We start from the raw sequence: 23,466 nt of genomic DNA, 5'->3' as shown, positions 1-23,466 counted from the left end.
GTATATACAAAGATTTTCACTGCAGAGTTGCTACAGGTAGCGAAAAAATTAGAACATCCTAAATGTTATTGTTAAAAGGAATGAAGTACATCTATATGTGCTGGCTTAGAAAGATGTCTATAAAATATTCAGTCAAAAAAGCAGGGTATAGGCCAGTATTACAACAGCTCCCATTTCTGTTTTTTTTAAAGATAGATCATATATATTTTTTCACATAGATATGGTTTAATAGACACAGAAAACTTCTGGAAATTTACACAAGAAACTGTTAACAATGCTTATCTATGGGAGGTAGGACCAGAGATGTAGAAGGCAGATTTTCTCACTTTATATCCCTTTGATTTTTCTTTACTATATGCATGTATTACTTTTAAGATACAAAAGTTAGTGTTTAACAATAATCCACCCTCAAATTTAACCAGGTCAAATTTATACAATTAGTTAAATCCAGCTTCAAATAAAACTCCTAACTGCTTCAAGCCTGCCAACATAACATATGCCAGTCACCAATGAAACAAAAGGGTAGCAGCAGGCAAGTGGCCAAGCCCCTCTAGCCCACTAAAGTGAGCCAGTTAATGAAGCAGAGAAGGTGTGCTAAAATTTGTAGGCACACCACAAGCTAGTAACTCAGGCTCTCAACAAGAGGTCCAATGTGCCTGATTTTGGCACATTTGACTAGGCCATGTGGTACTCTTCAAAGTCTTATGCTTCCCTCACTTGGTCCCCTTGTAAAATTCTGACGGAAGAAACAGGGACCTTTTAGAATCAGAAAGCTCAAAAAGTGTGAGAAAGATAAGAAATACATTTCCTCTTAATCAATGATAGCTTTATTGGGTCACTTTGGAAAAGAAATCCTTTCTCCAGACTGTAAGAGCTTAGAATAAAGTCCTACTACATTAGTACAGAACTTATGAGAGTAAGAATATAGTAACTGCTTTAGATAACTACAGAAAAGACTGCCTTTGAAGAAAGTTTAGACACTGTAAGCTTGTAGGTGAGTAGGGTTTTCTAAGAGTGACCATGTATGATATTGTAATATTAATTTAAAAAATTTAGTCCAAAAGTAGAAGCCTTAATTTAACATTACTAAGTTTTAAAAAGTAAGTGTAATTCCCAAAGAAGATATATGGATGGCCAATAGACACATGAAAAGATGCTCATCATCACTAATCATCAGGGAAATGCAAATCAAAACTACACTAAGATATCACCTTACACCTGTTAGAATGGCAAAAATATCCAAAACAAAAACTGACAAATGTTGGAGAGTTTGCAGAGAAAAAGGAACCCTCATACACTGTTGGTGGGAATGCAAACTGGTGCAGCCACTATGGAAAACAGTATGGAGATTTCTCAAAAAATTAAAAATAGAAATACCTTATGATGCAGCCATCCCACTACTGGGTATCTATCCAAAGAACTTGAAATCAGCAATTCCAAAAGTCCCATGCACCCCTATGTTCATCACAGCATTATTTACAATAGCCAAGACGTGGAAGCAACCTAAGTGCCCATCAGCTGATGAATGGATAAAGAAGGTGTGGTGTATAGATATATATATATATATCTATACACACACACACATATACACAATGGAATACTACTCAGCCATAAAAAATGATAAAATCGTCCCATTCACAACATGGATGGACCTTGAGGGTATTATGTTAAGCGAAATAAGCCAGACAGAGAACGACGAACTCTGTATGACTCCTCTCATAGGTGGAAGTTAAACATATAACCAAAGAGAACTGATTGGTGGTTACCAGGGGATGGGGGTAGGGCACAAAGGGTGAAGTGGTGCACCCAGAACAGAACTAACAATAATGTATAACTGAAATCTCACAAGGTTGTAAACTATCATAATCTTAATAAAAAGTTAAAAAAAAAGGTAAGTGTAATTCAATTTCAATATCAAGGTGAGCAATATTTAATGAGACTACCACAAACTTCATGACTTGTTTTTTAAAAGCATGATATTGGTTCTTTACAAGATGGAAGAATAACAAGTTGCTACAGTGGCCATCACTGAAGTGAGCACTGGCTTGAGGAGTACACCAAGAAAGCATTCACATGAAAGGCAAACATTAAAAATGGTACATTTATCTTAGACTGAGAAAGACTATAAAGCCTTCTATTTGTAAAAGTAATAATCATGCTTTCTTAAATATTTATTATTTAAGACAACTTAGCAGTTTTATTTGAGAAATATGAGAATTAAGAAATGAAGAGAAAAGTAATTAAAATGGCAATAGTAAAATTTACATAGGAGTTAATATTAGTACACACTGAGAAAATATATATATCTTTCCTACTAACTAGAAAAACGGAAATTAAAGCAAACTAAGTTAGTATATTTTAAAAAGATAGCACCAAATGCTATGAACGTGATGAAAAAGTACTGTTATACTGCTTGTGTGTAACAATTAACACAGCCTTTGTAAAGAAACAGAAGTACTGACACACTCTCTGGGCATATCTTTTGATACGTTAATACTACTGGAGACTTATACTTAGGAAATAATTTGACAGAGGCAAAACCTCTCACACACAGAGTACTATTTAGAACAGCAAAAACATCCTAAGTGCCTGACAGTGGAAAGGTTGATATGATTAGGGTTCATATCAACTGTTAAATTATAAAAATTGTTGACATGGGGCTGGCCCAGTGGCACAGCAGTTAAGTGCGCACATTCCACTTTGGCAGCCCTGGGTTCACCAGTTCGGATCCCAGGTGCGGACATGGCACTGCTTGTCAAGCCATGCTGTGGCAGGCATCCCACATATTAAGTAGAGGAAGATGGGCATGGACGTTAGCTCAGGGCCAATCTTCCTCAGCAAAAAAGAGGAGAATTGGCGGCAGATGTTAGCTCAGGGCTAATCTTCCTCAAAATAAAATAAAATAAAATAAATTAATAATAAAAAAATAAAAATTGTTGACAAAAGAAAGCAATAATAATGGCAACTTGTAATCATTCTCCATCCAAAACTTTCCACGGAAGAAGCCATAACTGTCTGTCTAAAAGTTTTATCTAATCAAGCCATTTATGCTCAAAACCTCCTTGGCACACGTGATAATATTCATATTTCTGGCACAGAGACCTCCAGTGTTCAGCCCAGTGTCTTCTTCGGCCTCTTCTCCCCAACTGCAACCCATGGTTCAAGTACACAGGACACCCTGTCTTCTCCAAGCGCGCCATGCTCTCATGACGCCATGTTTCTGCACATGTTACTCTCCCTCTGTTCTTTGAGGCAAGCTTCTCACCCCTTCAAGGCCCAGATCAAACGTCACCTCCTCTAAGAAGCTTTGCTGACTCTCTCTAGGCACCCCCTCAGTCAGGCTCCCAAAGTACTGTGTATGTAACCTCTAAAATAGTATTTGTCACTTTGTACTACCATTTCTGTTTGTTTCCTCTAGCAGTCTTGAAGGGCAGGCCCAATATCGGCAAACTCCAGAGCCCGGGATATTAATTAAAATGCTGAATATATAACTACTTTTTATATGCCTTTTATCTAACTCTTTACCATTTTGCAAGAGCTATCACATATTTTCATTTACCCTGCAAGGGAGGGAAGGCTAGTATTACCTCTATTCTTCCAAGTGACAAACTGAAGCTCACATTTAATGAATTGCTCAGATCAACAGAACTAACAGATGGCAGAGGTGGAACTGAATTCTTGCATTTAACTCCTTGCAAGCCCTTTTAAAAACGTCACTTTGTGGTTTTTATCTTAGTTCTCCCATTAAACATTTGGGGCTGGGTACAAGTATGATGGATTTAGTTCTCACGTAACAGTTCCTTTACACAGCAGGGCTTGTAGAATTAATATATGAATAAATATCCAAAAAAATGTAATTGTTAACTAACATTTTACAGCAAGTCTTATTTCTAACACTGTGTGAGCTGGGTCTTAGTTCCCTGACCCATAAATGGGCCGGCCAAATGCTACGTCAGACTCACTCAGCTACGTGCTATTAAAAACCTACCAGACTTAACCCCAATCTACTTAATGAGTCTCTAAGGCCAGGACTTGAGTCTGCAGGTTTAACGTGCTCCCAGAGGATTCTGCAGCTGCTCCAGGGCGGGAACCCCTAGACTACATGACCTCTAAGTTTCCCTCCAGCTCTACCATTCTATGCTTCTTAACAGAAAAATATCTAGCCCCAGGATACTCCAAAGTGCAAAGCACTGAATCGCACTTCACCCACTACAAACGACAACAACATGCCATTTACGTTATACAGGCCATGAAATTAAATCTGATAATTATCTAGTACCACCGAATAATTCACTAGGAATAAAGTATGCACTCATGTGTCAGACATTACATTAACTTTCCAAGTTTTCTTGTATTATTTTTCAGGTCTGCCATGGTTAACTCCACTAACTTTATATAAAGAGAATGGATCCAAATGGATTCATGTGAAGCCTGGGAGGTGTCAGGTACTCTGCTATGCATCTTACACACGCAGACCCATTTAATCCTCACAACAGACCCAGAACCTGAGACGCACAGAGATAAAGTGACAGTAAATCATGGAGCAACATTTTGAACCAAGCTCTGTGGTTCTGTCTTGTCATTTCTGTCTAATCACCCAACTACCAGTGTTAAAGGTTAATTCATTTCAAACACGTGCACAAACCAGAAGAATTTTTAAAATCTGTAGATTATTAAAGCCTGCCCATAGAAGAAGTACTGTACAATAAAAGTTAATCATATTACTCTGTACTATAGAAAACACTGAGAGGCCAGTTAGCACAGTGGTTAAGGCCATTAGCTAGGGAGCCAAACCACCTGGGTTGGAATTTCCGCTCTGCTACTTACCAGCTGTATGACCGTGTGCAAGTTATTTAATGTCTTTATGCCTCAGTTTCCTCCTCTGCAAAATGGAAATAAAAGTCTGCCTCTTAGAATGGTTGTGAGGATTAAATGAGGTCATAAATGTAAATAAAGATCTTTGAACAGTAGCTGGCACACAGAAAGGATTCAAACGTCCACTGTTGTTATTACTATTACCACCATTATTTATAGATTTGATTGTCACGTTTGTTTTTGTTAAAATATATAACATTACTGATTTATGCCCAACCACGACTCTGATATCTGCTGAGGTGGGTCAGCTGGCATCCTTCACAAAAGGAGGAAAGCTAATTTCAAAGATTAGGTGGGCCTCTGGAGTCAGACAGACTCAGTTCAACCCTTGTATCTACCACTGACTAGTTCTGTGAACTACTTAGCCTCTCTAACCCTTAGATGATTCCCGTTTGTAAAACGGGAATAAAAACATAACACAGGTTGTAATGAGGATTAAAGTGGGAAAGCATGGTGCCTGGCCCACACAAAATGCTCAACAAATGTTAGTTGCTGTTATTATTTTGAATAAGCAGCTAACGCAACAGCTAAGATACAGCCCTATTTCTCCACCAGCTTTTTTCTTTTCTCACACCAATCAGCATTTGTCTCTACCCAACCTCATTCTAACCAGTTTTCCAATTCAATTCAACAAACAGTCATTAAGTAACTACTACGGTAAGGACATGAGTAAGGTGCAGATGAGAAAAGGAAGATATATTCCCCATGCTCAGGAACTTTTTAATTCAGTAGAAACAACATAATTTACAATTTGAGACAAACTAAATTTGTCTTATAATTAAGACAAGCTACAGAGGCCCAAAGGATTAATTCTATTGGATGAGGATAGTCTTTCACACAGGAGTAGGGGAGTAGGAATAGATTTTCCAGTGGAAGGGACACTAAAGCTGGCATGTTCCCTCTCCCTCAAGCCAACCTCCTTTCTACTCATCTTTCAAGGCTTGATTCCAGAGTCCTCTCTTCTGAGAAGTCTTCCGTGATGCCTTCGACTGAAGTGAGCGCCCTTCCTCTGAGCTCTTTATTGAAGCATCTACCTCTCTAAATGTTGTCATTAGCTTGTTTTGTAACCCTCAGTGAACTATGTGCTCTTTAAAAAGAGACTGCAGTGTATTGATGCATTCCCAGTGTCTAGTACCTACCAGGCACTCAATAAATGTCTGTTGAATGAACAAGTAAAGTTTCAACAAGCAGAGGATATGGCTGGGACATTCTAAACAGAGTAATAACATTAACAATGACACGGAAGTGGAAAAGCACAGGACGTGTGTGAGAGTAGTGACTGGTCTCGTGCCCAATGGAGAAGAAGGGTTTCAGAAACAGACAAGGAGATGAGTATAGCGAGCAATGGCTAGATAACGAGTAGGGTCAGATTGTAGAAGGCCACCTTCCAAAGTTTACCATCAACATAAGTCACAAATTTAATAAATACAATCATAAAAATGTCAAGTAAGGATAAGGGGTGCAATCACTGATGAATATGGGATCATCTTCTGTGCTCTCCTACAGGGTAAGCCTATGACCTTGATTTGTCTGGAACAGTCCCAGTTTATACTTGCTGTCCCAACTTCACAGCCTCCTTTTCATTCCCCAAAACGTCTCCATTTGGATGGTAAAATATGGTCACTCTAACCAAGGGAGCGATCTGTACCTCTACTACAGGTAATATAACCAGTTAAAACAAAAGTCTGTCAGCTTCTAAATCTGCAAAGATGTGGAAGGAAAAATTGTTAATAGATAGAGACAAATTTAACAAACAAGCACAGTAATGACATAAAAACATTACTTGACATAGCAGGTTATGTAAAAAACAGGAAAAAAGTTGCAGTTTTGCTAAGGTAGTTAACTTAGGGTCAATTTTCTTTTTGCACTTCCTTTAGTTTTATATTCATAACTGGATCACTATTTACTTAAGATGAACAAAACGAAAAAAATGTATCATAAATTTTCTGCATAAAATTATTCTAGAATACTTTGGCACTAGTATGCAATACAAATCTGTCATGTTAATAAGACTACACTGGAAAACAAATGTCTTTATTGAAAAAACTTAAGTAAAAGCCTGAAAATACGACTCTACAGATTCCTATTCAATCTCTACTTTTCACCCTTTTCCTGACTAACCAGACCTTGATTTCTTGGGGGGTAATATGCTCAATTAAAAGTACTCATCTCCTCTGACTTTCTTGTAGCTATAAATAGGCATGTGACCAAATTCTGCCAATGAGTCATAAGTGGAGGTATCTAGCAGGCCTCTAGGGAAAATGATTGTTCTCTTGATAAAAAAGAGAAAGAAGCTGGCCCATGCTTTCCACCTTTCGCCCTCTGCCTTTCCCCCTCTTCCTGCTGAACGTAGACTTGACGTAATGGCTTGGAGCAGGGAGCTTGCAACCATGAAAAGCAATCACGCTCTAAGGAGGGCAGACGACCTTCTGTCTGAGATTTGCTCTGTAACACCATATTAATTCTATGGTACTTCCAAATCCTTCAGTTCTGAGACTAGCCTATACCAGACAATCACACACAGATGACCAATGGTTGCATGGGATGAGGGTGGGGGAATACTAAATGCAAAAAGGCACCAAGGGACTTTTTGGGGTGATGCAAACGTCCTATATCTTGATTATGGTGGTGATTAACCAGGTTTACATATTTGCAAAACTCAAACTCTACAGTTAAGACGGGTGCATTTTATTGTATGCAAATTACATCTTAATAAAGATAATTTAAAAAAATCATTTATTGGATTAGATAATAATTAAACATATATTACGATTAACCTGCAGACCTTTTAAAAATAGGAACACAATAAATACTTGCTGGCTTGACTTAAATTATTTGTTAGTTCTATGGCTATTAGAACATTATAAATTATCCTGCTGGAGGAGAAAAACATGCACAACAGCTGAAATGACCAACACCCACTTATGCCATATTTGTATACACATCTATAGTTCTTTTGGGAAGAGATTAAATCAGGAAGACATGACTCAACAGTTCTAAGAAAAACAAACAGATGATTCACTAAGAAAATAAAACTTCCTCCTTTTTAACTCTTTGAAAAAAATCTATGAAGAAATTTCTAGTAGAAACTGAGTGACATTTTCAGTTTTTAACTAAAAAAAATCAATATGCACATAAAAATACTATTGACTCTTAATTAAAACATTTATAGAAGATACTAGTAGCAAAATTAAATCAAAATAACAGATAGTCTAAACCAGTGTTTCACATACTATGTTTTGGAGAAAAACAGAGACCTGAGCATATTTCATGAAAAACGGGTATGCTGATAAATGAATTTCGGTAATGATAGTTTGAACAAAGTTAAACAAGTTTCCTTACTTCTTTCTCACAGGCTTTAATGTGATAATGTGCACTGTGAATTCCCAAAACAGGTATAAGGAGTGCTGTGTGTCCCAAACTTATTTCAGTCAGAGCATCTCACAGGACTTGCTTAAGGGAGTCACATCTCAGGAAATACTGTTGTGGATGAAAGGACAAGCCAAATCAAATCAGCTTTCTCCTACAGATTTTATTTTCCTCTCTCTGTTTGGAGAAGGTAATTATGCCTTTTATTTAAAATATCTCCTTTAAAAATATAAAAGAGAATCTAAATTGTTAGTAAATTTTGACTTATCAAGGAAAAATGAATATTGCTCAGATTTTCAGACTTATAAGTTAACTTAGACTATTATGTAGTGCTAGTCACCTAGCAGAGTTGATCTCACCTTCTAAAAACAGTCAACTACTAAAATCTGTGGGTTAAGTTCAACCGATTATGAGTCCTTTCTTCAGTGTCAAGAGACTTAGAATCGAGTCCCGGACTCTCATGCATAATGACCATACTACTTTGAACAAATCACTCACATCTCAAAAGCTCAATTTCTTTAACTATAAAGTACTATAAAGTATTAAGCTGGGCTACGTGAACGCTATGAAATTTTTTAGCTCTAAACAGGCTATTTTCCAACATATTACATTTAGTATTTATTAAACAAAGTAAGAGTATTTTTTAAACTATAGCTTACACATTTTCAAAATCATCATGAAGTATGAATTCTGTTTGCACAACACTTCTTTATATTTATCACTTAAAACTTTAAATGTGAGGTTCATTTTGGTAAAAAGGAAACCTTTGTGTCCTTCTTGTCTGAAGTATACTGTATTTTAAACACATCTCTGTCTATGAACAGGGAGGAGAGGGACAATGGACCACAGCTTAATCAAGTCTGAATACCTGAAAGCCAAGGGTTATCGTTCAGCCAGAAGCAAAGCAGACGCACATGCTGTGTCCTTTCAACTGTTAATTATTTTCAAAAGCAAGGCTTAGCTTTAACATCATAAGGGAAGAACGTTCCAGCGCACAAGTAGAAAGATGTAATAATCATGACATCTAACAACTATTCTTTAAGAAGTTTTAATGATTTACCTGTAATGGACCCAAGATAGAGCTTGTTGTATACATAAAAAAGAGACGAAGGTAACTCAAAACATTTGCAAATGCAAAAAGCCCTTCTGCCACCAGTGTAGGATGGAATGCGTCCCAGTCCTTCCGATCAGCAAAATCATGAAACTAAGGTTAGGAAGAAAAAGCCAAAGGTAAATAGCTCTCTCACTTCAGGAAAATAAAAACAAATATTCTGAGCGTTGAAAAAAACTATTTTAATTATGTCTCCTTGTAGGAGTAATCTTCATTTACATTTTATAAAGTTCTCCTCTTTTAATAGTAATAACATCATTTTAACTAAATAAAAGATTTCTATGTATGTGAGGCCATACCACTTACTCTTTATAAAGAGGTTTTCTCAAAAATTCTTAGATTTTAAAAAAGTAAACAATTTTGAAAAGATTGTCATTAAACTTTTTATGAATGAAATGTTTGCTAGTTTTTCTTAAATTCCACAACACAAACTTTAATTATGCTTGCTGTTAATTAATTAGCTATCATATTAAATTAACAGCCGTTTACTCAGGATTCTAGAATGAACCACAGAAGTCCTTCTCCCTTCTAAATAGCAAGAAAAAAAGTGTACATTATTATACCCAGACATAGAGTGGCTACATGTTCCAATTGCCTGGCATAGGCCCAGATTATACACCAGTTTTCCTGGCATACTTATTAATAGTGCCCCCTTTCACTCTCAAAGTGTCCTAGTTCACATAATAAATTATATGGGCACTCCATTTCTAGAACCAAAGAGACCAGTCTAAAAACCAATGACCCTCAACCTCTTTATTGAACCATATTTCTATGTATGACCAATTTTTATTTTCTCAGCCATTTCACAACTCTGGTCATTAAACATACCTAACAAACATGTTCCCTACTACTGATCAATTAAAAGAATAGAGTTTTTTAAATAAAGTAAAATGATGTAAGATAACCAGTTTGCTTTTTCTATAGTCTATAAATTAGTCAAAAACCAGAAAATATTGTATCTTTTAGTTCCTTGAATGTGACACCTCAGAAGAATTCTAAACTCAGGGTTTAAATAAAGATAGTTAACAAAATCTATTACCTTTTCTGGGCTTGGGGGAGCTTAAATCTTTCTAAAAGTAAAATTACAAGACGTCTATAAGGTTATATTTTTGTCAAATTCTAAATTTAAAAATATAGGTATCAGAAACTTAGTACATTTACATCACTTTTTAAGCTGCGGAAGATAATCATCACGATTTGGAATGTGTAAAATACTATATAGTGAATTCCATTCAGATGAACTTTTTTTCTGGCAGATATAAAGATGTCTAACACTAATCAATTTCAGGAACTTTGTGCTCTCATTTTCAGTATAGACGGTTAATGAGGTGAATGAGCCTAACTCAGGAATAAGGGATTGGCACTTGGTAGAAAGAAAATGCCTAGACAGACCTGGATTTAAATCCAGTCTTGGTTTCTTACTGTGTGGTCTTGGACAAGTTACTTAATATCTCTGAGCTTCGTTTTCCTTATTTGCAAAATGGGGATAAGGACATCTGTCTCATAGAGTCCCTGTGAGGATAAAATGAGATAAAGTATAGCAAGTATCAACCATGGTGCCTGGCATACAACAGGTAACCAACATTTAAAGGTAATTAACATCCTTCAAACAATGTGCGTTATTTCCTTGCACAGGGATAGGCTTACAATGGAGACACATGAGCCACAGACTTGGGCCAAAGTGACTCCGAGTTACAGAGCCAGATACCTCAGGTGTTTCTTAAGTGAATTGCATTTGTGCCTCCAATTGACATAGTTAATAGTCACCTTGTTGTGAGCAACCACTTTGAGGGCAAAGGTTGCCAAATAAAGTGAATTCATGACAAAACTGAGTTGATTACGAGATTCTTCTAAAAAGTCTTCCAACCCTTCATACCAGAGTCTTTTAATGTCTGACCAAATCATCCCTAAAAAAAGGAAAAAAAAAAATCAGATAATGCTCGCTTAATTCAATAATAAACTAAAAAATACTTTAAGACTCAAAGTATTAACTAAATAACAATTGCGTCAGCTAGAGCCCCATTCAGAAGAAAAAAAGAACTTTTTAGTAAAAAGTTTTCAAAATTTAAAAGAAAGCAACCTTAAGTTTCATGTGACAATGTCTTTCCCTGAGAGGGATTTTAATAAGTAATATGAAACAAGCATAAGAAAACAAATAAATTGATGTGAAACACACACCACCCACCAAAAGGCTCAGTTCCTCATTGTTTTCTTTATCTACACGCACTCCTATAGTGACCTCATCTAGTCTAATGGCTTTAAACACCATCTATGTGGCAGACTTTCAAATCTCTCTCTCTAAACTCAATCGGCATTTATATAATAATATCTCCAAACCTCTCTTCTGAACTCAACTTGTGTAGGTTCTTGGCTACTCTACATAGCCAGGTGGACGTCCTGTCACGTCCAAACTGAACTCCTGGTCTCTGCCCCCAAATTCATGTATCTGAAGACTTCTTCCCCATCTCAGTTCACGGCAACTCCATCCTTCTAGTTGCTCAATCCAAATGTCCTTCAATCATCCTTGACTCATATTTCTTTTAAATGACACATTCAATGCAATAGCAAATTCTGTTGGCTCTACTTTCAAAATGTCTTTAGGAGTTAGCCCTTCTGCCCACTTCAACGTCAAGCCACCAGCCTCTTTTGCCTGGATTACTGAAATAGCCTACTTGATCTCCCTTAAATCTATTCTCAACACAGCAACCAGAGGAATCCTGTTAAAATGCAAGTGTTACTTCTCTCCTCAAAACCCTGTAGCAACTCCCAGAGGAGACAGGATTAACTCCAGGACAGAAGTCTTTCTCCACGGAAACATAACCTGATGTTATCACCTATTAAAGTGGTTTCCTTGGAAACATACTATGTTAAGAAAAATATGGAAGGTCGGCTGTGTTCAACATATTATAAAAACAACCACTGACTGGGAAACTGCATCTGGACTGGGAGGGTTATGAGTAGACTCACAGACCCTGAAGGTATACACAGCAAAGACCATATGAAAACAAGTCGAGAAACACAGGCCTCAGCTTCTCTGTGTGAGGTCCCTCTTAACAGACTTCTCTAGCTGGGGTAGCCCACACCCCTCCATACGGCCATATGGCCTCATCCCATACAACTGAGTGTGCCCACTATGGGGCTGTACTTTCTGTCTTGTACCTTACAAAGCTAAGTACACCTGGTGCCAGGTTTCAGCCTATTGTGTCCTGTGAGTGTGAATGCCAATGAGAACCCAAGATCACTGCTGCTGATGGCACACAGTGGGCACTGCCCCTTCCCTTTTATCTCATTTCACTCAGAGTCAAAACCAAATTCCTTACAATGGCCTATATGGCCCTATATAACCTCTCCTCTCCGACCTCATCTCCTACCAATCTTTTCTTCCACCCCTCTAGTCCACTGGCCTCCTTGCTTCCTTGCTCTTGTCTGAACACACAGTCTCCTGCCTTAGGGCTTTACATTGGCTCTTCCCTCTGGCTGGAAGCTCCTTACCCAGGCATCCACTTGGCTAACTCCATCACTTCTTCACCACCTACTCCGATCATCCTATTTAAAAATGCACACCCCATGGCTCCCATGCCCAATCCCCTAACTCTGCTTCTTTTTTCCCCTTATTACCACTTTTAAACAGTGGATATAGTTTACTTATTACGTCTGTTACTAACTGACTATCTTCCCCCCAGTCTGAGTAAGCTCTTCAAGCCTAAGAATCTTTGTTTTACTAACCAGTGTCCTAAATGTCCCAAATAATGACCCATACATAGTGGGTGCTCAAAAATTTGCTAAATGAATAAATCTACACAAATAAAAACTAAACAAAAAAACCCCTGCCCTTTTTTTGACAAGAAGTTCCTCCATAGTTATATATTCCTAGGAGTACTAGAGAACAGTAATACAACCCAGGATAGTTTTATGATACATTCCTTTACTAAGACATTTTTAAAGAGAATATAAAGTGACAAAAGAATAGTGTGTTGCAACATAACATATGGGTGGGGATCAAGTTAAGCCAATCAGAGTCATTTTCTGGCTCACCAGTAGGCAGAATAATTCCCCTGGGAAACACATGAAGCATTCTTCAAAAACTCTGTTCATAACATCTTAATTATACAGTACCAATATTTTATATAGAAAAAACACTTCAAAATATTTTCAGATCTGACAGAGAAAACACTTAAAAAATTCCACTTGGAGAAAAAGGATCCCTCATACACTGCTGGTGGGAATGCAAACTGGTGCAGCCACTATGGAAAACAGTATGGCGATTTCTCAGAAAATTAAAAATAGAAATACCATATGACCCAGCCATCCCACTATTGGGTATCTATCCAAAGAACTTGAAATCAGCAATTCCAAAAGTCCCATGCACCCCTATGTTCATTGCAGCATTATTCACAATAGCCAAGACGTGGAAGCAACCTAAATGCCCATCAGCTGATGACTGGATGAAGAAGATATATATATATATAGATATATATGATGGAATACTACTCAGCCATAAAAAAGGATAAAATCGTCCCATTCACAACAACATGGATGGACCTTGAGGCTATTATGTTAAGTAAAATAAGCCAGATAGAGAAAGATGAACTCTGTATGACTCCACTCACATGTGGAAGTTAAACACGTAGACAAAGATAACAGATTAGTGGCTACCGGGGAAAGGGGGGGCTGGGGGGAGACAAAGGGTGAAGTGGTGCACTTACAACACGACTGACAAACAATAATGTACAACTAAATTACACAAGGTTGTAAACTATCATAACATCAATAAAAAATTTTTTTAAAAGTTCCACTTGGATAAGCTTCTATTTAAAATGAATAGATAAAAACCATCTGAGGGGCTGGCCCCACGGCCGGGTGGTTAAGTTCACACACTCTGCTTCGGTAGCCCAGGGTTTTGCCAGTTCAGATCCGGGGCACGGACACGGCACTGCTCATTAGGCCACGTTGAGGCGGCATCCCACATACCAAAACTAGAAGGACCTACAACTAAAATATAAAACTATGCACTTGAGGGATTTGGGGAGAAAAAGTAGAAAAAAAAAAAAAGAAAAGAAAAGATTGGTAACAGTAGTTAGCTGAGGTGCCATTCCTTTGGGGGAAAAAAAAATCTGAAAATGTTAAACCAAATAGTCTAGCAGGTAACATTTTATTCCCTCAATTTTATTAACTCAATGCTGTAACAGTAAAAACACTAAACCAAGAAAGATGCTTACAGAAATAAGTGTTTTATTTCTGTAAAATGCAACATTATACTAAAGGGAACTCCTGACAACAATTACATCATGAACTGGAGAAGATTTTTGATGAAAATAGGCAGACATATGAAAGAATAGTGAGTATCACTGGCAGGTAACTTCCCACCTCCTGAACAACACCCCACACCAAAATGAAACTAATACATTTGACATATTTCATATTTCTGAATTGGACTGAAAGAACACAATAATTTTAAACTATTTTTGTCCTTTTTGTGTTTGTTTTTTAGAATTAGTAACTAACGTTAGTAACCTGTAATCCCATCATTTTGGGATTCCTCAAGGCTTGCTCCTAGGTCCTCTCTTCTTTTCATTTTATGCCTTCTCAACTGTCTCATTCATACCCATAGTCTCATATACAACCTACATGCAGACTATTTACACATTGCTACCTCAAGCTTAGACTTCCTCTTGAGCTCCAGACTGTGATATCCAACTGTCTGACTGACATCTCTTTTGGATATCTCGAAGGCTTTCAATTTCAACATATCCAAAATCACACTCAGGATCCACCCTCTCATAAATTCCCAAACCTAGTGCTCTTCCCCAATACCTCTGTTCCTAATAATCTCCCTCTCCCTCACCTCCCATATACTATGTATTTCCATGTGCTATTGGCTTTACTTTGTAAATCTCTCTCAAATCTGCTCCCTTGTCTCTTTTTTTTTATCACAATCACCCTAAGTCCAAGGTACCATCAGCTTTCATCCGGATTCCCACACCAGCCCCCTTTTGGTCTCCCTCCATCTACTCTTGCCACAGCCCAATCCTCCCAACACATTCTCCACCTGCAGCCAGAATGATCTTTTCAAAAGGCAAATCACATCACGTCACTCACCTACTTAAAAACTTCAAGGTTTTCCATTGTTCTTAGTATAAAGTCAAAATTACTTAACATGGCCTTCAAGGTTGTCCACAGTCTGGTGCAACATCCATTTCTACAGCTTTATCTTGAATTCCACATCCCTTGTTCTTGCTCCAGACTTTACTCAATCCCGTATTTGCACCATGCTCCCTCTTGCCATAGGGCCTCTGAACGTAACTTTCATATCAGCCTAGAATACTTTTCTCTCCAATTCTCCTAGTTGACTCCTATTTATCCTTTAGATCTTAGCTCACTTATCACTTCCTCAAGATAGCCTTTCCAACCCCTCTGACTAGGTAAAATGCCCGTATAATATGCTTGCTCTCCTATGACCTTTACTTAATATCTCCATGCCTTTATGTAGTAGCACTTAACTCATTTGTGATTTTTTATTTATCTGTGTGATTCTCAAGTTAATGGGTTTTTTGTCTTAATTAGACTATAAGCTCCATTGGTCCCGTTGGACCACATCTGTTTCCACCTGTACTTGGACAAAGTTGGTGAACAACATTTTCAAAAACACATGTTTTTCTTTTTCTTCATGAGGAAGATTCACTCTGAACTAACACCTGTTGCCAATCTTCCTCTTTTTTTGCTTGAGGAAGATTAGCCCTGAGCTAACATCTGTGCCAATCTTCCTCTATTTTGTATGTGGGACACCTCCACAGCATGGCTAATGAGCAGTTTAGGTCCATGCCTGGGATCTGAACCTGCAAACCCAGGCTGCCGAAGCAGAGCACGCTGTACTTAACCACTACGCTACAGGGCCAGCCCCAAAAACATTTTACAGTAGCTGTTCTATTACCTTCTAACGGCAAAAAGTTAAGTAAAAGGATACTATTAATATTCTGTGCATTCATCAACACATCGTTTCCTTTTTCCTTACCTTGCTTTTTATACTTTAACTCTACTTTTTTCTAGAGGGCTAAGGAAAAGAAACAGGAAACAAATGCACAAAAGTCTATCATTGTGAGCCAAAACTTGTATTCATTTCTTGAAATAAGGAGTGCCTTAGAGAAGTAGGCAAACTAGGCCTACTCGCTCAGTTAGAATAGGGTCAGATCTATATGTTTAAGGAAGTCCAGAGGGCTCTATTTACATAACAGGCTTAGAAGACCTCTTGGCAAGGTCTATTCAGATCTAACTGTTTCAGATCTAACTGTGCTGAGAAAAGTAAAACACCCAGGAATTTTACCGGCTTAATTCACATTGCACTCTTCTACTGCGGCAGAATATGGTTAGAAAATTAGTCATATTGTGTGTGTGTGCGCGTGCGTGCGCGCGCATGTGTGTATACATTGAAATGTAAATGATATTGAAAAGAGGGCTATCATGCTTAAAAAGGAGTAGCCATAGTTTTACCATTATTATGAAAATCAGTGACAGCAGCAATATTTATGATATTCAAAGAGTGGTATGACTTTTTGAGTTGAGTGAATTTTTACTCACTGCTAAGAAATATAAACTTTAATTTGACATTGAATATAACAATTCTTATACGGAATTGGGTAAACTCTTATTTACAAAATGAAGAACATATTCTTTCTTTCTTACTACTATTTAAACAACAGGTTATAGATAAATGATACATAATCTTCTTCCTTTACGACTAAGATATATAACCATCTTTCAAAAGTAGTTACTAAATAGAGGGAAGAAGTGTTTCTTAGAGATTCCTTTCAGCCTAACTTTTTTTACCTATTCAAAAAACAATATAAATAAATCCCACATTGGAAAGATCCACAACATGCAATTTGGAACTATATATGATAAAGTATAAATTATTTCCTAAACTATTGAATTTTACAGGACAGAAGAAATACAGAAAACAGGAAAATGTTAACAAGAAGAAATTATTTAATTCTCTTTAACCTAAAGATCGGACGTGTATTATTTTTACTTTATCTACCTAATTTTAAACATTAATGTATCATAGATCGAATACTGCTAAAAGTAATAAAACTGTGATTGAAGTCAAGTTACTTGAAATTAAGTGATTTCCAAGTAAAAATAAAAATCCCAAAATATGAAAATTATTTTTATAGCTGAAAGAGAACTAAAAGTGAAAACTGTATAACTCTTCTCAAATTATTTAATAATTGAATCAATCAAGAACATAGTAATCAACCAGTGCTGTATACCATAGAAAAGACTAAATTTCACTATCCTTTTATCTATAGCAAATAGTAGGACAGGTGGGAAATGCTGAGGTTAAAAACTAGGTTGATGATCCACAGGGATATAAAAAAGACGTCATTAAAAGACCAGAAATATACAATGTGATTGTAACTCAACTCCTCCCCACCCCCAGGGCAAAAGCAGTAAAAACTGCAGAAGGTCATTTAAGATATTTATTATATAGCATAAAACTTATAAAAAACAATTTTCAGAAAATAAAATGCCTTACATTTTACAAAACTGCCATTTCTAAAGAAATCTGGCTATCATTATAAAGAACTGATTTATATGATTAATCTTAATTTAAATGTTCCTATAATAGAAATAAAGTAAGATGTAACTACAAAAGTTCCTAAGTTCTTAAAAGGAAACCTAATAATATAATAAAACAAGACAGTTAGCTTATACAACGCAAATGAGTACAAAATGTATTTACATTTCAAAATACCTAAGCAAAGGTTCATACTCTTATACCAAAAAAAGCATTCATCAGTAAAATTTGTTTTTCTGTTTTAACAATCATGAACAATTTTAGACTGAGAATAAAGAATTTTTTACTTCCATGTAATTAAGTAATAGTAAATAAGAGATGTTTCCTTACCATCAAGTTCATTAGTCTTCAACGATCATGGAAGTGTTCAAATTCTTGCTGTGTAAACAGTGTAAACTTAGAAATTGAACGCAGATGTTTACAACGCCACCAAGCAAGGTAGAATTAATGGTTTAAAGAAAGGCAGAACCTTCCAAACTAACTGGATACTTACCAATAATCCACAGTATAAGAAGATAGTCTATTCTTTCAAGGGCTGGTCCCATTGTGTTTTTCTTATCCTCATTGTAGACAAGAGAGTACAGGTTCAGTAACAGCAGGAATGTGAAATATGATGCTCCATGAATAATAAATTTCATAAAAGGTGTGTGAATGATTCTGCCAAATTGAGATTTGGGAGCTATCAAATAACAAAGTGACAAAACTGGCCAAAAGATGCCAACTGTCAAAACAGTCATTATCTTCTTACAAGTGGGCTTCCGTCGGTAACCTGACATCTGTCCAAACCAAACAGTGTTCAGGAACTGCTGGCAGTTAGACTGGGAGACAAACTGAAAAGGAGACACACACACAAAAGTAAAATAAAATCTATAAATACGAACTGATCATACCATTATTTAACTGGTATCCCAAGTTTCAATAACAGTTTGAAAATCAATTCTATACACTCCGCATAGTTTTCTTTTTTCCTTAAATGTACTAAAATAAAAGAGTGTAGAGGTTAGGAGCACAGACTCTGGAGCCAGATTATCTAGATTGAAATCCAGGCTCTGCCACTGATGAAATGACCTTGAGCAAGTTTTGAAACCTCTCAAAGCCTCAAATTCCCCATCTGTAAAATGGGGATACTAACAGTATCTACTCATAAACTTGTTATGAAGATTAAATATAAAGCTCTTAAAATAGTGCCTGGCTCATAGCATGTACTATATAAGTATTAACTACTATTACTAGCCTACTTAGTCATTTTGAAACATTTAATTTATAAACTCATAATAATGTTTATGAAATTTTAAACAGGCACAATCCATAGAAAGAGACTTCAGTCTAGAAAAACTAATGATTTCAATTACAAGAAACCAAGATGTCAAGATAGTGAAGCAAGCAAAGTCTAAACATCAGACATGTTTATGCTCCATGAAAATACTGAAAATTTCTTAACATGTATTAAAGATACTTTTAATCTGCTTAAAATTTAATTCTGTATGAGAAGAAAAGGAAAACTATTCCCAAATAAGGGGAAAATTTTAGCTCAAGTACAGAAATTAATTTACCAAAGTTTCTTAGTTTGCAAATTTCAGAAGCAATATTTTCCCAATATAATGCTCATGTAGTGAAGTACAGATGGTTCTTGACTCAACGATGGTTCCACTTATGATTTTTTGATTTTACGATGGTGCCAAAGTGCAATGAATTGAATAGAAGCCATACTTTGAATTTGGAATTTTGATCTTTCCCCTGGCCAGCGACATGCAGTAAGATCCCTCTCATGATGCTGGGCAGGGGCAGTGAGCGGCAGCTCCCAGCCAGCCCCGCGATCACCGGGTGAACAACTGACACAAGTACAGCCTTCTGTCTGTCACTTTCAGTACAGTGTTCAGTAAATTACAGGAGATACTCAACACTGTATTACAAAACAGGCTCTGTGTGAGATGACACTGCCCTGTGGGCTTGTGTAAGTGTTCTGAGAATGTTTAGGGTAGGCTGGGCTGAGCTATGATGTTCAGCAGATTAGATATATTAAACGCATTTTTGACGAATGATATTTTCAACTTACAATGGGTTTATTGAGACGTAACCCCATCACAAGTTAAGGAAGATCTGTATAATTTAAGGATTCTGATAACTCTGGATACAATAATGTGATCAGGTTTGAAATTACCAAAGTAAAGCACAAGTGATCATAATCTCTAAAATAATATTTGGCAATCTTCTGTTTTAAAATGTTTTTAGAGGCATCTTTTTGCAACTGGTTTTCTAAATCAATTGCATTTTGATTAGAGAATAAATTCTGTATAATTTCAGTTCTTTTAAGTGTATTAAGACTTTTTTCGCCAAACAGATTATGTGTGTGTGTGTGAGTATTGCATCTACATGGCAGGGTTTGGCTGGAGCCTCAGCTGCAGGTTTGGGTACGGGCTGCAGGTGCCTTATCCTGAGATAGAATATACTTTATTCAACAATGTAGTAAAAAAAAAACTGCACAGGGGCCAGCCCAGTGGCATAGTGGTTAGGTTCACACACTCCACTTTAGTGGCCCGGGGTTCATGGGTTCAGATCCCAGGTGTGGACCTACACACTGCTCTCCAAGCCATGCTGTGGTAGCGTCCTACATACAAAATAGAGGAAGACTGGCACAGGTATTAGCTCAGCAACAATCTTCCTCAAGCAAAAAGAGGAAGATTGGCAACAGATGTTAGCTCAGAGTGAATCTTCCTCACAAAAAAAAAAAAAAGACTGGACAGACTTTTTTGTTGTTATTATTGTGCTTATCAAGAAATTTCCTAATAAGCTTTACTTATTTTTGACAGTTAAGCTTTACGTCATTCTTTATTCTTCTGCTCAGATTCCAGTGTTCTTGGGGAATCTTAATTTGTCCCTCAAGATGAAATACCTGAGAGAGAAAGAGTTTTGCCTCCCACCAACAACCCAGTTTAGTAGCATCCCAAACTTAGAGGTGTTACCCTTCCCTCAAATATCAAAGCAATCTCAGGACTGACTGCTGTCCTTGCCATCGCTCTATATAGTGGTGACTTAATTAACAGTGATATTTAATATGTATTTGGAAGAACAAAACTTCAGTTGGAAATGTTCTAAGTCTGTGGTGGTTTTAAAACACAGATACAGGGGCCGGCCCCGTGGCTGAGTGGTTAGGTTCGTGTGCTCCGCTTCGGCGGCCCGGGGTTTCACCAGTTCTGATCCTGGGTGCACACATGGCCCCGCTCATCCAGCCATGCTGGGGCAGCATCCCACACGCCACAACTAGAAGGACCCACAACTGAAAATATGCAAGTATGTACTGGGGGGCTTTGGGGAGAAAAAGGAAAAATAAAATCTTTAAAAAACAAAACAAAACAAAAAAAGCATAGATAGAATTGTTTGATACTCCTCTCATCAAGAAGTGGGCTATCAATGTTCCCTACGCTTCAATTCAACAAGCTTGTGATTGCTTTAACCAGCAGATTCTGGACAAAGTGGTGCTATGTGACTTCTGAAAGTAGGTCTTCAAAAGCCATGCAGCTTCCACCTTGTTTGAGAAACACATGCTCTTAGAGCCATGAACTGCCATGTAAAAAGTCTTACACCCCTGAAGCCACCATGCTGTGAAGAAGCCCAGGTCACACAGAGAGGCTACACTCAGGCACTCAGTCAGCCCTCTGAGGCTTCTCAGACCATCTCCTCGAAGCCTACCCACCACATTGGCCATGCCCCTCTAGGGTTCCAGTCATGAGTTCTCGGAAGCCCCACGCTCTATGGACCCACCCACCTGAGCACTCAGCCCACTCAAAGCTCCCTGTTCCTGAGTCCTCAGCTGCTGCTCAGGCACCAGACATATGAGTGAAGAAGCTTCCAGACGACTGTAGCCCCCAGGCATTTGAGTTATCTCTAGGTGAGACACTAGACACAGTGAAGCAGAGACAAATCATCCTTGCTGTGCCCCTTCCTAATTCCTGACCGAGAGAATCCAAGAGCATAAAAAATGATTATGAAATTATTATAAAATGACTATGAAACACTGTTTTATGCAACTAAGCTTCAGGGTAGTTTGTTATCCAGGATGGATAATCTGAACAAAATCTACCAACTATTTGGGAAAATATCATCTTTACCTTTGATCACATTTAGAAATCTAGTTTCAAAAGTTAGTTTACATTTTCACTGATGACTAAAATTATAGAGTATCTTCCTTTCAACTAAAAATATTACCATTCTTGCTTTCTTCCCTTTCATCTTCTTTAGGATGGAACATTTGGTTATCCTCTGTGAGTCTTTCAAGTATATATATATATATATCATTAGGGAATGGCCTTTTAGTTTTTCTTCCCTAACCACGATAATCTTGGTTCTTTCTATCTTTCTTTAAGGTTCTTTTTTCAATCACTTAAGTTGATTTTGTATCTTGCTATCTTTTTATTCTATCATTTTCTAGTATTCACATCTATTTTAGGTTATGGAACACACAAGTAAGTAAATTAACCTAAGATCTAGCCAATAAGATCTAGTCAAAATGTATAATTAGAGGAAGATCACATCAAGGTTGCTATATTCTCTGTTTCTACTTATAGACATGAGCACTGTATTTCCTTTTTAAGCTACATAGGCATGTTATTGATTTATAATCTTATAGCTACACTAAACCAAATTCTGGTACTTAATTTTTTTCCCCTATAAATGTTCTACCTAGAGCAAGAATCTTGGTGTACTAGAAAAAGTATAGGGTTTGAGCCAGGGATCTGGATAAGCAATACACTGTCTAGGTAATCTTAAAGTAAACAGCTTAAAATTCCTGCATCAATTTCCTAAAAAAAGCCATTATGAGGCTCCAATTTTCAACCAAGATAACAAAAACTCCTGCTCCTAGCACCAAAGGTCCTGTATCTTGCCTTCTACCATTATCTATTTCAGCCCCATTTTTATATTAATATAAATTTTACAAGCAAGTTTTATTCCAACATCTATATCAATAACAAAAATGCCTTAGAAATAATACCTTAAAAGTACCATTTATCAACACCCCATACTATCAATTGGATTATCATTATCTACATGTTTAGTAAATTATCTCAAAAAATAAAATTTAAAATGCATACCTTCCTTCTTCAAGTTCCTGATCATGTGCATGTGTGTGTATGGGGAGTAGAAAGAGGTATTTCCCTTAAGAGGAAGGGATGATGCCAGAAGAGCCAGGTTCAACTTAGTTATCATAGCATGTGCCTCTCCACCTTGGGTTTCACAATGAATTAACAAATAAGAAGAATCAGGAAACATAATATCTGATACTTTGTTTTTAAACAGAAAGGCACTATTATTATAGAAAGGGCTACTTATAACCAGATCAAAACAAACCTATGACAGACAAAATGCCAAGATGGAAACTTCATTTTGAAGTCACTTACTACACAGAATTTCACCTGCGTAGCTAATATTTGGCAAAAACATTAAATTAACATCTATATTATTATAAGTAATATTCTTAAAAATATTAGCAACTACCACTTTTGAGTACTTGCTTAATACTAGTACTCGTGCTAAACTT

General features: G+C 36.9%; 1 protein-coding gene across 7 annotated transcripts in view; it reads right to left on the bottom strand.

The window, feature by feature from the left end:
• Window positions 1-23,466, bottom strand: part of TRPC1 (transient receptor potential cation channel subfamily C member 1) — a 58,310-nt gene that overhangs the window by 6,000 nt on the left and 28,844 nt on the right. For all 7 annotated transcript variants that reach the window (XR_006885448.1, XM_046641225.1, XM_046641242.1 and 4 more), the window contains 3 exons: window positions 18,424-18,760; window positions 11,123-11,262; window positions 9,305-9,448 (listed from right to left, as the gene is read on the bottom strand). Coding sequence is in view for 6 of the 7 variants with exons in the window: in XM_046641225.1 (XP_046497181.1) it covers window positions 9,305-9,448; window positions 11,123-11,262; window positions 18,424-18,760 (621 nt within the window). In the remaining variant the exon portion in view is untranslated. The remainder of the gene's footprint in view (window positions 1-9,304; window positions 9,449-11,122; window positions 11,263-18,423; window positions 18,761-23,466) is intronic.

This window comes from Equus quagga, chromosome 1 (assembly GCF_021613505.1).
Source record: "Equus quagga isolate Etosha38 chromosome 1, UCLA_HA_Equagga_1.0, whole genome shotgun sequence".
Taxonomy (NCBI): domain Eukaryota; kingdom Metazoa; phylum Chordata; class Mammalia; order Perissodactyla; family Equidae; genus Equus; species Equus quagga.
This window is presented reverse-complemented; position numbering and strand designations above follow the sequence as displayed.